Below are 15,393 nucleotides of genomic sequence, written 5' to 3'. Positions count from 1 at the left end.
ATTATTTATTTTCTACTTTTTAGTCCTGTCTGAATAAAATTTTGCAACACACATGCATTTACATATGTATGTACATACAAACGAGCACCAATTAATTTTATTTAAAGAATTGGCGTGTCGTCTATTTCCGCTGTAGCAAACGTAGTACATAGGGCGACATCTAGATGTCATCTACCTCGCCCTATTCACTACAGCTGTCGCCCTATGCACTATGCTTTTTTATAGGAACTTTTCAAAGCTTTGCTTTGGTGTCGGACACACAACATTGAAAGTTTCTGGATCCACAACATTGAAAGTTTCTGGACGCACAACATTGCAAGTTGATAAAAGCGTTGTAAAATTGAAATTGTTCGAAATTGTTGTTGCCTGAGATTGAAAATGAAAATGTGTGTGTGAGTTTGTGAGTAAATTTAAAAATTAAATTGTTTGGAAACGTCAAGAATTTTAAAAGTGACTCTCAGCGGTTCTACCTTACTATATTTTTATCATGGGGCGTTCTTCAACCAAAATCTGGAATGTAGCGTTGTTGAAAGAATTTTTGAAATAGGGCGTTTTCGAACTGCCTGTCGAGATAGGTCGATCTTCCACTCAGCCGTCGATATGCACATTTTTTAAAATCGCTATAGAAACGGTTACGGAAAAAGTTTCGATTTCGTTTTCGAATCGATGCAATTATCGATATATTATCGATACATCTATCGATTTTGTTATCAATTTATTATAGTTGTTATTTTTTAATCACTACCAACTTTTCTGTCCATACATATACCATTTATGTTATCGATATCGTATAGAAGTCACTGTAACCGATATAATTTTCCTATCGAAATATTTATCGATAAGTTTTCTAGTATTAATTTTGTTAAAAACAGCGTCATCGAAATTGTTATCGATATCGTAATCAGCTCGATTTTATTGTTATAAAAGGTATTTACAGTTTTCAACGTCATCTGTAAGAAATCGGCTAAGGTGCGTAAGTGGTATAGTAATACATACACTTATGTTTAAAATAATTAGGTCAAGAAATTAAATGATATTGTTTGTAACTTATTTTTATTTATTTTTAATAATTTTCATTTGAAATATAGTTCGAACTAAAAATTAGTCAAATTTCACAAATGTAGCAGTTTTGTAGCCCTTTCAGTTTTTGTACAATGAAGTGAGATTTTTTTTTCGAGGGTGCTGAGCGTTTCTTCCAAACACAACCTTAATTTTATATGAAAGGAAATGCGGCAAAACAAATTCTCAAAAATCTACTGTTATGAATGGGCATACTCGAAACTTTGCTAGAAATTCTGAATTAAAAGATTGAAATTTTAATGCAAATTTTTTGAAATTTGATGTGAAATGATGAAGAAATTTTTTGTAAATTTGTGAGGTTAAAAAACGATTTAGTTTCGCTTGGCAGCTTTCGTATTGTGTATTTATACGAGGTATGTACTTTAAACTGAAAGCTCAAGAATATAACGATGCTAAATATTGTGGCTTGATCTACCGTAAAGACAATTAACAAGTAATTAATTGTTATTTCTATCACTACAATTATCTGACGGCTCTGATCCATGATGCTCTCCCGGCCATTGACACAGGAGACTTAGTGGTAGTTGACGCCTCTAGAATCCGTGTGTCTGCCGCAGGTGTGGGTGGATTTCTACAGTTTTGAGTACCACCTGGGGTATTTGAAATCTTTCGCTGTGCCATCACTTTGTACATATAAGAAGTGAAGTTTTGTCCCCAAACTGTCAGGGTATTTCAGAGTGTATTGTTCCCCGTCGTTCTCAATAATAATTTAACTTATCAGAATCAAAACCAGAGCTTAATGCTGATGATAGGTTCATATGTGAAAACCATTGGTACAACCAATGATCATTCCTAGTTAGAGAAGTTGTACAATTTACTCAAAAAAGATACGGAAATAAGTATACCAATTGACAGATCAAATACCTGTAAATGTACATATTTTACGCATCACAATTTTACATACGACACTTGAGAGCTTTGCACTAAGTCTACGTCCATGGAAGATACTTTTACATTTAGGCGCATTTACGGTTCGTTGCCGAAAAAGAAACACAAAATGCAGGCACAGGCACATACATATGTACATTAGGGTGGTCCAAAAATGTATGTGAAAAAGTAAAATCGGAATTTTAATGCCGCCACACCCTAGGATTGTTCTATACAAAAAAATATACCCCTATTTCTTTATTTTGAAGTCAAAAAATATTTAAAGGTCGCTGAAAGCGCTCAAAGTTTTCCATGTAAAGGCCTGTATGCAGATCTTAAGAAAAGCTAAAATTCCATACAAAATGACGTACAAGAAATGGCTAAGAAATTTTCTTAAGTCAAATTTCCTTCAGGCAGTACGCAGTTCTTAAGAAATTTTATACGCTTTTTACTACGGTTTTCTAAAGTTTTTTTGTGAAAAAAGAGCACAAGGCAACCCAGGTGTGCAACAGAAATATATGCCCGTTCCATTATTTCTTGAGGAAAGAGTGAGGCAACAGGCTGTCAAGTATCAAAAATGTCAACTTTCCTTGGACACACAAACGAAATAATTGCCAATTTTTCTTGACCGATTTCTTGAGAGCTGCATACCAGCCTTATTGAGGAAAAACACCTTTTCGTAGAATTGGTATAGAATTCTTAAAAATCACTATTTTTCGATCGGAAAACTCAGTTTCTCTCAGATTCACAATAATAACACCCAATTGTTTCTTTAACCATTTTTTTCATGGTAACTTTATTTTATAGGCCCTGCGAAACCCCAGAAAATGCAATGGGGGACCAATAAAAAATCTTTAGTATTAAAAAATGGTTAAATAAACAATTAGATATTAATATTGGAGGTCTCCTGAAGACAACCAGAGTTTCAAAAAATATTGATTTTCAAAAGTTGTATAACATTTCTACCAAAACAATAAAAAATAAATTGAAAACTTTGAGCGCTTTGAGCACTCCCTAAATATTTTTGATTTTAAAATAAAAAATAGGGTTATATTTTTCCCCCTAATCTTAGGGGGTGGCGGCATTAAAATTCCGACTTTACTGTTTTTGGACCACTCTAATGTACATACTTACATACTACATAGTATATGAAAAACATTTCAATGGCAATGGAAATGTAAAGTGCAGATTAGTACCCATAGCTAGTATGAGCGAATGAAATGTGATCATATTCATACATACACCATTGTGCAAAACTGAGCCCCTGGTGGTTTTTGATAAATATTTGCAAGGTTTTTAAAGTTAACATTATTTTGTTATTTTTTTTTATAAAAAATATGGTTCATGCTTTAACCAAACCCATATAAACCAAACTTTAAATTTTTATACAGAGCTTGGAAAAATTCAACGAATTTTCATCCAACTTTTTACATTTTTAATCTGAATTTTGAGAAAATAAAAAAAAAAACAACCAAAAAATTTTACTTTAAAAACCCTGCAAATATTTAACCCTGGACTCAGTTTTTCACTATAGTGTACATAAATACGATATAATTGCAAATATACTGGAACGTATATGCGTCTGTATTTGCATGTGCATCTGTGTGATAGATACTTTCATACTCGTACTCATTCATGACTACAAAGCGTGACTACAAGTTACACTTGTTTGTGGATGGTCATTTCTTTTTTTTTTTGTGTTTTCTATTATCCGTGATGACAAGTGCCTGACATTAATGAGTCGGATTGTTCAAATGGGTGGTCGACACTTCCCGCCTGAATTGCATAACAGGTTGTACAACTGTACATATGTATATATATATGTACATACATGCATAGATATACCGGCGATTCGCATACCATGTAAACATATTTGATATATTTACAATGTATATTGTACATAAACCTTAAGCAAATGCTTTAAAGATGAATAATTTTTTTGAACTAAAGAATTTTATTTAGCTTGAGGCCGTTTCAAATGAAAAACAATACTGTTGAAAATAACAACTGTTTACAAATGGTAGGATATCAGACTTCTTAATCGCACAAAAACCGTACAAAAAGAAAGGAGAAAGGAATGTAGAGTGGAAGATCTCAACTCTCAGGAAGGCCTTACGAAAGTGCTGTTGACTCTGAAATTATCTACTGGGTTATATTTAATGATTTTGTTAAGATTCCGGTATTTTTTTCCTGATTTTTTTTGGGACTTTTCGGAGAGTTTTCAGAATCCTACGGGATTTATTGGGATTTCTGCTAAAGTCTTTTGGCATTTTCTAAGACCTTTTTTTAGAGATTTCTCGACATAATTTGCCTTTTATTTTGAACTTCTTAGAATTGCTCCAGAATTTTTGCTTTAAAAAATATAAAAAAATTAAAAATATTTGCTATTTTCCACAACCTTTAATTTTTACTTTAAAAAGTAAAGCACTAATCTAGACAAACTATTTCTATTGTTTTTAAACATTTATTTCTGTCTGTGTCAAATTTATCATAATTGCTTTTGTGATTAATTGTATTGTCAGACAAGAATAATGTATGGATTTGAACTTTTTTATGACACGACTATCAGCTTGATAAGTGTAACTACATATCGATGCTGAGTGGATGATCGAGATATCCCGGCAGCCAGTTGGAAAACACCCTATCTCAGAAAATTTTTCAACACTGCCCTGTTCAGAATTTGGCTGAAGAACGCCCTATCTCAGAATTCGGTTCAAAAATGCCCTCTCTCAAACGAAAATGCATTGAAAATGTGCTGGGATGGGGCACTTTTGAACCCAATTCTGAGATAGGGTGTTTTTCAATCAAGTTCGAAAATAGGGCGTTCTTCAACAAAATTCTGAAATAGGGCGTTGCTGGAAATTTTTCTGAGATAGGGCGTTTTCCAACTGACTGCCGAGATAGGTCGATCTTCCACTCAGCTATCGATATGTAGTTGCACTTATCAAGCTGATAGTCGTGTCATAAAAAAGTTCAAATCCATACATTACTCTTGTCTGACAATAAAATTAATCACAATAGCAAGCATGTGTGTGCATGTGTATGTATTACATCCGTCCATGGATTAAGTATTGACTATTTTTACTTCATGAAAAAAATGTTGATTAACATACGAGCACAATAGTATGTACAGTGCTCAAACAAATGACCACGTGTTGATTTTTTTTTTATTTTAATATTCGTAATATTTTTCGACCTAATTTTTTTTGTAATTTTTCTATAAAAATACCGTCCAAGCTTTAAAGAAAAATCGCAGTTTCAAACTTTATACAAAATTTTCATCAAAATTTCAACTTTTTAATCTGAATCTTTAAAACATTTTTAGGTATGCAGTTTTGAAGCGCAAATTTCAAACGGTAAAAAAATCCCGTTGATTTTTAAGAAATTTTGTTTTTTTTTTGTGACGGTATTCATTTCGTGGTTGCGAACGCGGACGGATTCTAATTTGACAACTGTCAAACTTACTTAATTTTTAACGCCGAGGATGTTTGTAGTCGATACATTGACATTTACGAAAATTAATCACTTAACCAGCGGAGGTCTGGTTTTTCTATTTAAGCCTAGTCATTCTTTGGAATACATACCGCACTTGACTTATCGAAATCATACAGACCTTTTAGTTTAAGTTCCTTCATTTTGAGACCATCGAAGGAATCTAGACCTACTCGTTAAAGGCAAACTGAGACTTTCAACTCACTTAGACAATACTCAGTACAGTGCTTGGCTATTAAGACCAAGAGTGCGCTCGAGTATAAGGAAGTTGGTTTAAGCGCCGGGATAATACCGCCGATGGATATAACTCCAATTTTTTCTCTTTAGGTCTATAGTGATAGACGACTTCGTAGCCATACTACAAGAGCGTTTTTACGATGCCGTTGGCTATAAGCAGATAAAGTTCAGCAGCACTGTCTCAGACGTGAAGAGTGCAGTTTGGTATGTGATATAAAACTGGCGAGCCAGCGAGGGCCTCAGGACAATATACTTTTGGAAACACAGTACAGTCGAAAAATGTGGATCTGTAAAAGACTTTTTGGTCTGACATGGTTTATGAAAGCTAAGTAAATACGAGTAGAATTTCTATACCGTACGATCCGATTTTCGCTCACGCCTCTAAAGGTTGCCTTTACTCCCTGCTCACACGGTCAATGATAACTTCTTGAACCGCGGCACTAAAGCCACTTCTGTAGGAACGCCACTCTATATTTTTTTCAAGAAGCAGCAGGCTCGAGTAAATATCTCGAGGTATTTGATGAGAGAAAGAAACAGAAAGTTATCTTGGGCAAGATACGACACCAGAGCTGGAAAGATGTGGATTTTGGTAGACAATTCGAGATCAAAGTTCAAGATCAAGAAGGCTAGATACGTGGATAAAGGATTGAGGGCAAAACAGGTGCGACTTTTTATAGAACCGTGACTGTTGTAATTGCTTGATAGCACACAGTCTTACGGGCCGAGGTGCTAGCAATCCGAACCTGTGCCAGATTAAACATTAAAAAGTAGTTATCTTTTCAGACAGCTATGCGGTCTTCAGGGGCCTATCCAATAGGCTGATCGCCTCTAGCCTCATCTAGTAGTGTTTTGACACTCTTCAGCTATTTTTGCAGCGAAAAATATTGTAACACTTTGTTGGGTGCCAGGTCGCTGCGTTTTATAAGGAAAAGAGATATCTGACATACCGCCGAAATAAGGCTTATTGTCTGTGCTTGTGGAACCAAAACCATTTTGCGGCCTCAGTTGCTACACTTCGAGACCTAAACCGAAGCGGTAGGGGGTCTTAGACCGAAGAGGCTCTTTAGCTTTTAGCTTTCGAGAGAAAGGAAGTAAACCTCTGACCGATCTTCGCTCTTTCATGCATCGTAATGGTGGAATGCGTCTTGAAGACAAAGATACATCGGAGTGGTCAGGGTTCTCACGAGATACTTCACAGCGCTTAAAAACTAGTAAACCCCACTACAAATCGAATCGATCGGATTAGTATCAAGCGATACTGTTGAACTTTGAGGCATTCCGACGACAATCGCGTCTACGTTAACCGGAAAGACCCAGATTTATATCTGGCCAAGAACTGCCACTCACCTGTGACACTGTGGGCGATGTTCCGCAAATTAAACATAAGCATTAAAATTTATTTATAATGAAAAATTCAATTCAAAAAACCAGTTGTTTTTGCAGTGGTGAGTTAGCTCAAAAATGTCAGGTGATACCTAATTTCAGTACAAAAATTTTAAACCAAATTATGGAATGTGAGCTAACTGGCCACTGTAAAAAGGCCTTATGTGTTTTTAATTTACGTTTACTTACTCACTTACGAAAACACTAAATGGATAACCCTATACAGAACAATATGCGTTGTCGCTCAGTGGCAAGCGGACGACTTTTACAGCTTCATAGGCTCAATTGTGCGCTTAATTTGCGTAATCAAGAAACGTTAATACATACATATGTACATATGCACGTATTTTTACATACACATGCATATAAATAATATATGTAGCTTATCAACAAAACAAATAGAAACAGCTGATCGGTTCCGCTGAGGGGTCAATTTAAAAACAAAACATCAGTCACGTCTGTAAAAAAGATTAAAAAACAATGTTAAATAATTAAATATTAATTTATTTGTGCGAACCCAGCAAACATTTTGGATGGTGGAGAAATATTTCGTTATTTCCAACTTCAACCGAAATAAAGTACTTTTTTTTTAATACTTATGGCGATGTATTCCAAAAGTAATAAAAACAATTGCTAGAAATAAGTCTGCGATGACTCAGCTGGTATATTCATTCTAAGGAAATTTATTGTGCGACCCTTTCGGAAGATTGGCAACGTAATTCATTTCGAAAGAATAAAATAAATAAATATTTAGCGCTTATACGTTTTGCTAATTTTTTGGACGAGAAAAAAGTTTTGTTTTGAGGTTTGAATTGCACAAAACATTTCGTGGCGATTCACTTATGAATTTTTCAAATAAGCTTTTTTCACGATGCAAACTGTTCGGTGATGGTTTTAAATTCCTTTTGGCGAAATTGTTCTTTTAAAGTGGGCGTGTGCTCATCGCGTTGCCAAGTGCCCTATCAATACTAAATGTTGCCTGGGAACATTCATACATACATACATGTACATGTGCATGTGTACATGTAAAATAAAAATAGAATAAATAAATATTAAAATACTTTAGCAAAATGTAATTGACGTCACAACCAACGCTATCAAAATAAAATAAACAAAAACGCAAACAAACAAATGCACGGCAATGAAAAATAGAACAAGCTCTCAACTTTTGGTTGCACTTCATATTGATGATCTGAGTGTAAGTTCGAGAATGCACAATAGAATAAGGGTAGAAATTCATATTCTGCATAATGAGACTGATTACACTGGATCACAAATTTTAGCTTGGTTTTTGTTCTCCAGACGCCACTATCCAATTTCTATGCAGAAGCGCTCGGTGATTCCGAAAATCTGGTTAATTTTTTTTCTATGGATACGTTTTCGAGATATTTTGTGGTTCCACTTAATCACGTATATCTTACAAACCAATTTAAAAATCTTAAAAGGAGATACGTCAAATCAAAGCTAAGAAAATTCTCCATAAACCATGTATACATCACTTTCCCATGGTACTGATAGTTTCTGACAAATTAATTAATCATTCCAGTTTTTTTTTTTAATTTTTAATGAAAAAACGAAAAAAATCAAACTTTAACGGCAGAAAAATTAAAATAATAACAGGTACTGTTGTGCCAAATTTTTGCATTTGTACTAAAGCCTGTTCTGTTACAAAAACAAAAAATCAAGTTACTGATGAGGAAAATCGGTGGATAAATAAGAAATAATGAGTGGTCAAATATTTTTTTTTCTGACTGCATAACAAATTTTTTTCCATACAAAATAAATTCGACAATTTTTTTTGTATGGAAAAAAATGCGTCATGATGTCAGAAAAAAAATGATTAAAAATCAACGCGATTTTTTAGCAACTTAAGACTTGCACATTATTACCCTAGAATTTAATGGGCTATTAAACTGCATACTCAAAAAAAATCTAAAAAATCTGAATAAAAAGTTAAAAATCTAGCTGAAACTTTGCAGATTTTTGATAATTTTTGCACACTTTTAATTAATTATTACTTTTTTATCTTACTTCCTGCAGAAAGGTCGGCCTTTTTTGGCTCTGAATCCTCGCGACATTTTTGCACTAAGCTGAAAACTTCGATGGGCGGCGCTTTTTCAATGTTTTGGTAAACAGAAATAAATCGCCTCATTTTAAGTTTTATTTTTATATCCTTATCCTTTTTTTGTGCAGCAAAAGTAACTATTCGACAGCAATGCAAAAGCGCACTGATCGCAATTTGTAGCAAAAGTAATGCAAATTTAGCGAGTGCAATTCGATATTTAAAACACTTGACTACGATAATGAAATGAATATGGTCCGATAATCATTTTAATAGACCAAATGAAAATAAAAAAAAAAAAAATAAAAAGCCACGAGTAGAATGCATACATATGTGTGCATGCAGTTATGTAGTACTTGTGTATCTCACTACACTTAAAGAGATTAGCTTAGAAAATATTCTGAGTGTATACTATTCGTTGCATTATAAATTAATTGCGCCTCTAAATTGCATACTATTTACATATCGCACATTTGGATCTAAAGTGAGCTAACTCAAAATTTAGAGAGGGAAATTTAACTGCTTGTGGATCGTACAGATTCAACGCAATTAATAAAAAAAAACTGGTATAACAGTAGTTTTTTTTTAGTTGATCGCACTTTAGATCTACGTGTGCGATATGTATATTGACGCATTAGGCTACGACGCTTGTTGGGGTAGATTAGTTGTTGTTGTAGCGGTCGGACCACCTTGTCCATCAACGTTGGCGTCAGGCTCACCTAAGGGTAAGTCCATGAAGTGTGTAACTTCCAACGGGTCTATCCATAGGGAAAGGGGCGCTAGCTGGGTTGGGTTTTGGGGGCATACGAAGAGATGCCGTTTGTCATGTGACGACTCTCCGCATGTCGGGCACTCATTGGGCACATCTGCGTTCACTCTGCTCAGGTACGACTTAAGCCTGCTGCAGTAGCCAGAGCAAAGTTGGGCTATTGTGGGGCGAGGCATTCACATGTTGGGAGTCTATATAGCTCAAGACCGACTCTCTGTGAATACCGTTTAAGGCCTGTCGGTATGCAGTTGTGTCCATAGGTTGTTTAATGAACCTCTGGACTTCGTCCGTTAGTTCGTAGATATGCCTCTTGACGTGCCTGGGCGAGGGCTCTTCTGCAAGCAGTTGTCTGTTCGGATGCCCACGTCTGTGGCACCCTACTGGGAACTGCTTGCAGATCATTGCGTTATGCTCCCTGATGGAGAGCATCTGGGCCTCGTCACGAAACACCATCTTAACAACATCAGGAGGCGCCCTGTCGCCCTACGGAGTGCCATGTTCTGGAATTTATGTAGCTTCGTCCACTGTGTCTTCTAGTCCCCGGCGACCACACGGGCGCTGCATAGTTTAGGACCGGCTAGCCAATTTCTTTGTATGTTGCCAGCAACGTTTCTTTGTCTTTGCCCCCCAAGTGCTGCCGGCTAGCGACTGGAGGACCTTGTTGCGGGTCTGTACTCGACTGACAATTGCGCCGAGAAGGAGAACAGACTATTGAAGGAGATTCCGAGGATTTTTGAGTTATTCGCCATCGTCTGCTTCGTTCGGGTGGTAAAAAGGGTTGCCGAGAATTTCGGAGGCTAGAGGGTTAGGGTTAGGCTTCTTGCAGTGAAGAAGCGAGAAAGTTCGTAGAGGTAACCGTTTGCTTTCGAGCACAAGCCATCAATTCCATTCCCTGACGCAATTACCGAGCAGTCGTCAGCATAACAAACTCCCTCTGGTGGCAGCGGGAAAGGACACCACCTTGTGGAATCCCCTACTAAATTTTTCTCGGGCTGCTTCCAAAAATTAGAGCTTTGTTACACATTTAAAGGACAATGCATTTAATTTGCCTTCTCATTTTTGAAAATCGAACGAATGGTGCAGACCCGATGGCATTAACAAAAATGAAAAAATTACTTGATGCATTGTTTCGCAAAATGCAAAACAGTGGCACATTTTTATTTTATTTTTTAACAGATAAAAGACCATACTTTTGATTTATGGAATAAAAAATATGATTTGACATGCAAACTGCAGAGTTCAAATTTTTTTTAAGTTAATTTTTTGCAGTTATCTTAAGCAATTTTAAACGGAAAAATTTTAAATTTAACTTAATATGTCACGAGTTGTTTTTTTTTCCGTGTAAAGCCCAAAACTGATGTGGCTCCGTCTAAAATATTTGGTTTCAAATGCTTCAACTTCAACGGCCTTTTTTGGTGTGTAGTTTGGGACCTCTCCAACAATACCAATTAAGTCTATATTTGGGACAACAAAATTTTTGATCTTATTTCCAGTCCTATCTTTGGCATAATTTAGACGCTTTTGGAGAATACTGTTGACGAAATTCATCAGTCTGGGAATTTTTGTATTCCTATGCCTATTTCTCTTATGTTGCATGGTGGGGTGGTGCATTTCTATCAATTTCTATTCATTTTTGGTATACATATGTATGTACATACATTTATATTTCTATACATATATGCATATATCGTCGTTTAAAGTACAAATCCGCGTATCAAGAAAATGCAAAACCTCGTATGTGAGGTTGCCCAAACTTTAGAGGAGGGAATAAAATCTGTCTTATTTCAAAACGGTGCTCTCTTTTATCCCTTCTTATATCTAAGTATCGATATTTTAGTATGAATGGATAAAGGTTTGATGCCCGGAGATTCCAGTGAGCATATATATATTTTTTGGCACAAATGTCAGTTACGAAGTTTTGCAGAACCACGATACGTGGTTTTGAACTTTAAACGACAATATACAAAAATAGTACGTTGACAATAGCAACATCTGAAATAAAAAAAAATCGGTATAGTATGTATTACCTATCCCAATAAAATGTTAATTTAAAAATAAAAATGGACTACGTTGTGCGACTTTTGCAAAATGAAAAGTAAAAGTGGTTCAATTTTACGATAACGAAAACAGATGATTACGAATGTAGCTTGAGCAAGCTCAGGCAATTTTTGAATGATTGAACGGAATATATTAAATTTAAATTAATTCATATGGCATGCGCTGGAAAAGGGGTTATTGATCTCCAATCCGGTTATACATATATGATATTAAAACTTGATTTAATGGCTGATTGCTAAATTCATATGTACTAGGGATGCCAATCCCGGGAACCTGGTTTTTTTTTGAGAGCCCGAAAAATTTGAAATATCGGGATGATAGTAAGAACTTTTTCTATCAATTTGAAGTATGCCGTTTTGACTACAATTAACAAAAAGCTTGAAACTATACTCTTAAAATTGCAGCCTGAAACTTTTTTTAAGGAGATTTAAATGATTGTACTCATAGCATCGCTAATGTTAACGAAAAATTACATAATTTTTTAAATCAATCTACTCAAACTTCCTCAAATCGAAAGTATTTATAATTCGTCCGACGTACTGGTAAAAGAAGTTCAAATATTTTGTAATGGACAAGATGTCTTCAAATGACTACCTTTTGACAGCTCAGCCTAAAAGTGTTGAAGCCGAAAGATGTTTTTCATCAGCAGGTTTTGTATGTAAAAAGTTCAGATCAAGATTAGAAGACTCCGCTTTAAAAACTTTGCTGCTCTTACGTACACATTTTAAGGGCAATAATAACAATCCCTGCACAAAATTTAGTAAGAGCCTCCCTACATACATACATATGTACATATAACATTTATTTATAGCCCATTAATGTAGATAATACGCTGATTTGGTCAAGCTCACAGTCAAAAATGCGAGTAAACATGTACCTTAACAATTTGCAGTCGTATGTTTGCATATTTTTGAATGTGCATACATACATACGTATACAAAGAAGCATTATACATATGTGCATATTTGCAAATACATATATGAACATTCGAAATCGCGAGGTTTTATTTATAGGCGAAAAAAAATCAATTTATATACATACATACGTACTAAATATAAATGGCAAGCTAAACCTATTCATAGACAGAAATTGTAAAACCCTTGCCTAATTCAAACGCCAAACTTGTAACAAATTAAAAGAGATTAATGGGTACATTGACCCAACTTTGGGTCAGATGTTACAAAATGCCAAGAGTGTTTTGTTGCCAAGTAAAAAAAAATTTCAAACTAAATTACGTAGCAGTAGTAGTACATACAAACTAAACTACATGTGTATATATCTACTACATATGTATGTATATAAATGGGTACATTTTATAATTTCACATCACTCTCGCATCATCTCTATAAAAACACACATTAAAATGTGGTAAGTATGCAAATTAAAACAACCGGTAAGACATTGTTTGTTTTGATTACAATAGGAAGCTCAACCGAGCACCTCTTGCGTCCGCAAAGCATTTTTTTTAACACACTTTGCTTATAAACATTAGCATATTGTCGCCTATACAAAAGATTGTCATAAGTGCCATTTTAAAATAAGATCTTTAGATTGGTGTTATAAGTTTTTGGATATCTCCTGTATTTTACGAAATATTGACTAAAATTCTATCGGTAATTTAGTACAAGTAGAGAAAAACAATCAGTTATACTACGCTAATCAAGATCTTTTAAATTGCGTTTTCCACTGTTGGATATCTCTTTTAGTTTCCGAGATTTTGAATAAAAAGTATCGTTAATTTAGTACAAATTTGTATCAGATTTTGTCGTATTTCATACATAAACTCGAAAGTAATAAACAATAGACAATAAAACTAAAATAATTTAAGAATTTCGTGACCTAGCAACATTCTCCGACACTTTGGAGAAAATCTATCGTGGCGTTTTCGAAAAATTGCATTCCAAACTTAAAGCCCGATTTCCCAAAACGACAATTAGATACTTTTGTATAAAACTGTTGACGCCAAATTCATAAGCTTGGGCATTTTTGATATCTTATTTATTCCAAAAATTTACATGAAAGATATGATGTTGCCGATTGGTCACCACGGCAATAAACCGGCGAGTCGCCAATTTGTTGCTATTGACGATTGTTGCCTATTTCTCATGTCTTCATGGTGGGTATTTATGTATGTACTTCTGCATAGGTACATACTTACATATCGCTCTCTAAATTAAAAACAGTCACAACTTGAAAAATTCCAAATGTTCAGGAGAGGCAAACAACTATTGATGCTGGGCAAGCGATCAAACGAAAAAAATTCAAAATAAAAGTATTTTTCCGTTTAAAGAAGATAGTAATATAGAAGAAATTTTGGTGGACGTTAGAAATATGCTGACTGTTTTAATGGAAAAAATTTATTTTGGAAAGTTTTGAGTTGTGACTGTTTTTGGTTTAGGGTGCGATATTTATGCATATATTACATATCGTCGTTTAAAGTACAAAACCGCGTATCAACAAAATGCAAAACCGCGTATGTGAGGTTGCATAAATTATTTTCTTGAGAGTAAAAACACTCATATTTCAAAATGGTTCTCTTTTTAAAAAGCAATCGCATTTCTGGCTAGTATATTTCAGGACGAATTGATAAGGATTGAGCCAAGAGCTTGTGTGAGCAAACACAATTTTTCTCAGCAAATGTCAGTTACCCGGTTTTGCAGAATGACGATACGCGGTTTTGTACTTTAAACGACGATGTATTTATGCAGAAGTATCCGTTGATATACATACATGGTTGAAAATTAACAAAAAATAAAACATAACTTACAGAAACAATAGTAAATAGAAAATGTTCAACAAACTAAAGCGAATACACCCCCCATAACGCCTTATTATCATCATATTGCACATGGCATAGTGAATTCGACCTTTGATTTGACCTTTTGGCAGTCGCAGTACAGAATTCATAAACAATAACGTAGAGTTTCATAAACTGCGCGTGACAATTCGTATTATTACGTACATATGTACATATTTAAGAACAATTCCTCCTTAAGTATACTATTGTGGTACGAAAGTGCTATCGCTGATACTCCTCTACTGCTTTGGTAATACATACATACATAGTACAATAATATATTTTCTCCATATTTTTTACTATACAAGTTTTTAGTAGAGTTTGATGACGGGACAATTGTTGCTTCGCTTGCATTCACCTTTACAAATATTCTATACTAATCATTCTCCAAAATGCAACTTACCTCCCACTCCGAGATTAGCCTTTTTAGGTGTGGTATCCTCCAAAAATGCCCGATTTAGGGCAAACACCTCAATGGCTGGCCCCTTTTCAACACCTTCATACACAGAAGTAGACATGGTATATTCAGTTAGGTAATAGCTTCTTACGATGTTCGCTAGAAAACCAACCGCACGACAGTATTGTTCAAGTAGACTGAAAATATAGCAGAGAACAGCAGAACGTGAAAGTGGATGTATGCCTCGCGTT

At 34.9% G+C, this 15,393-nt stretch overlaps 1 protein-coding gene across 3 annotated transcripts in view; it reads right to left on the bottom strand.

Annotated features, from left to right (window-relative positions):
- The window catches only part of LOC118746859 (aspartate aminotransferase, cytoplasmic), a 49,858-nt gene that overhangs the window by 34,118 nt on the left and 347 nt on the right, over positions 1–15,393 (bottom strand). For 2 of the 3 annotated variants that reach the window (XM_036480818.1, XM_036480819.1), the window contains exon 2: positions 15,149–15,339. In XM_036480818.1, coding sequence (XP_036336711.1) covers positions 15,149–15,263 — 115 coding nt within the window. In that variant the 5' untranslated portion in view covers positions 15,264–15,339. Of the gene's footprint in view, positions 1–15,148 lie in introns of all 3 variants that reach the window. The other variant, XM_036480817.1, reaches the window with a different exon arrangement.

Source organism: Rhagoletis pomonella, unplaced genomic scaffold, assembly GCF_013731165.1.
Source record: "Rhagoletis pomonella isolate Grant_MI unplaced genomic scaffold, Rhpom_1.0 Rhpom_scaffold_00011, whole genome shotgun sequence".
Classification (NCBI taxonomy): Eukaryota; Metazoa; Arthropoda; class Insecta; order Diptera; family Tephritidae; genus Rhagoletis; species Rhagoletis pomonella.
Note: the sequence above shows the minus strand (reverse complement) of the source record. Positions and strands in the feature narration are given on the sequence as shown.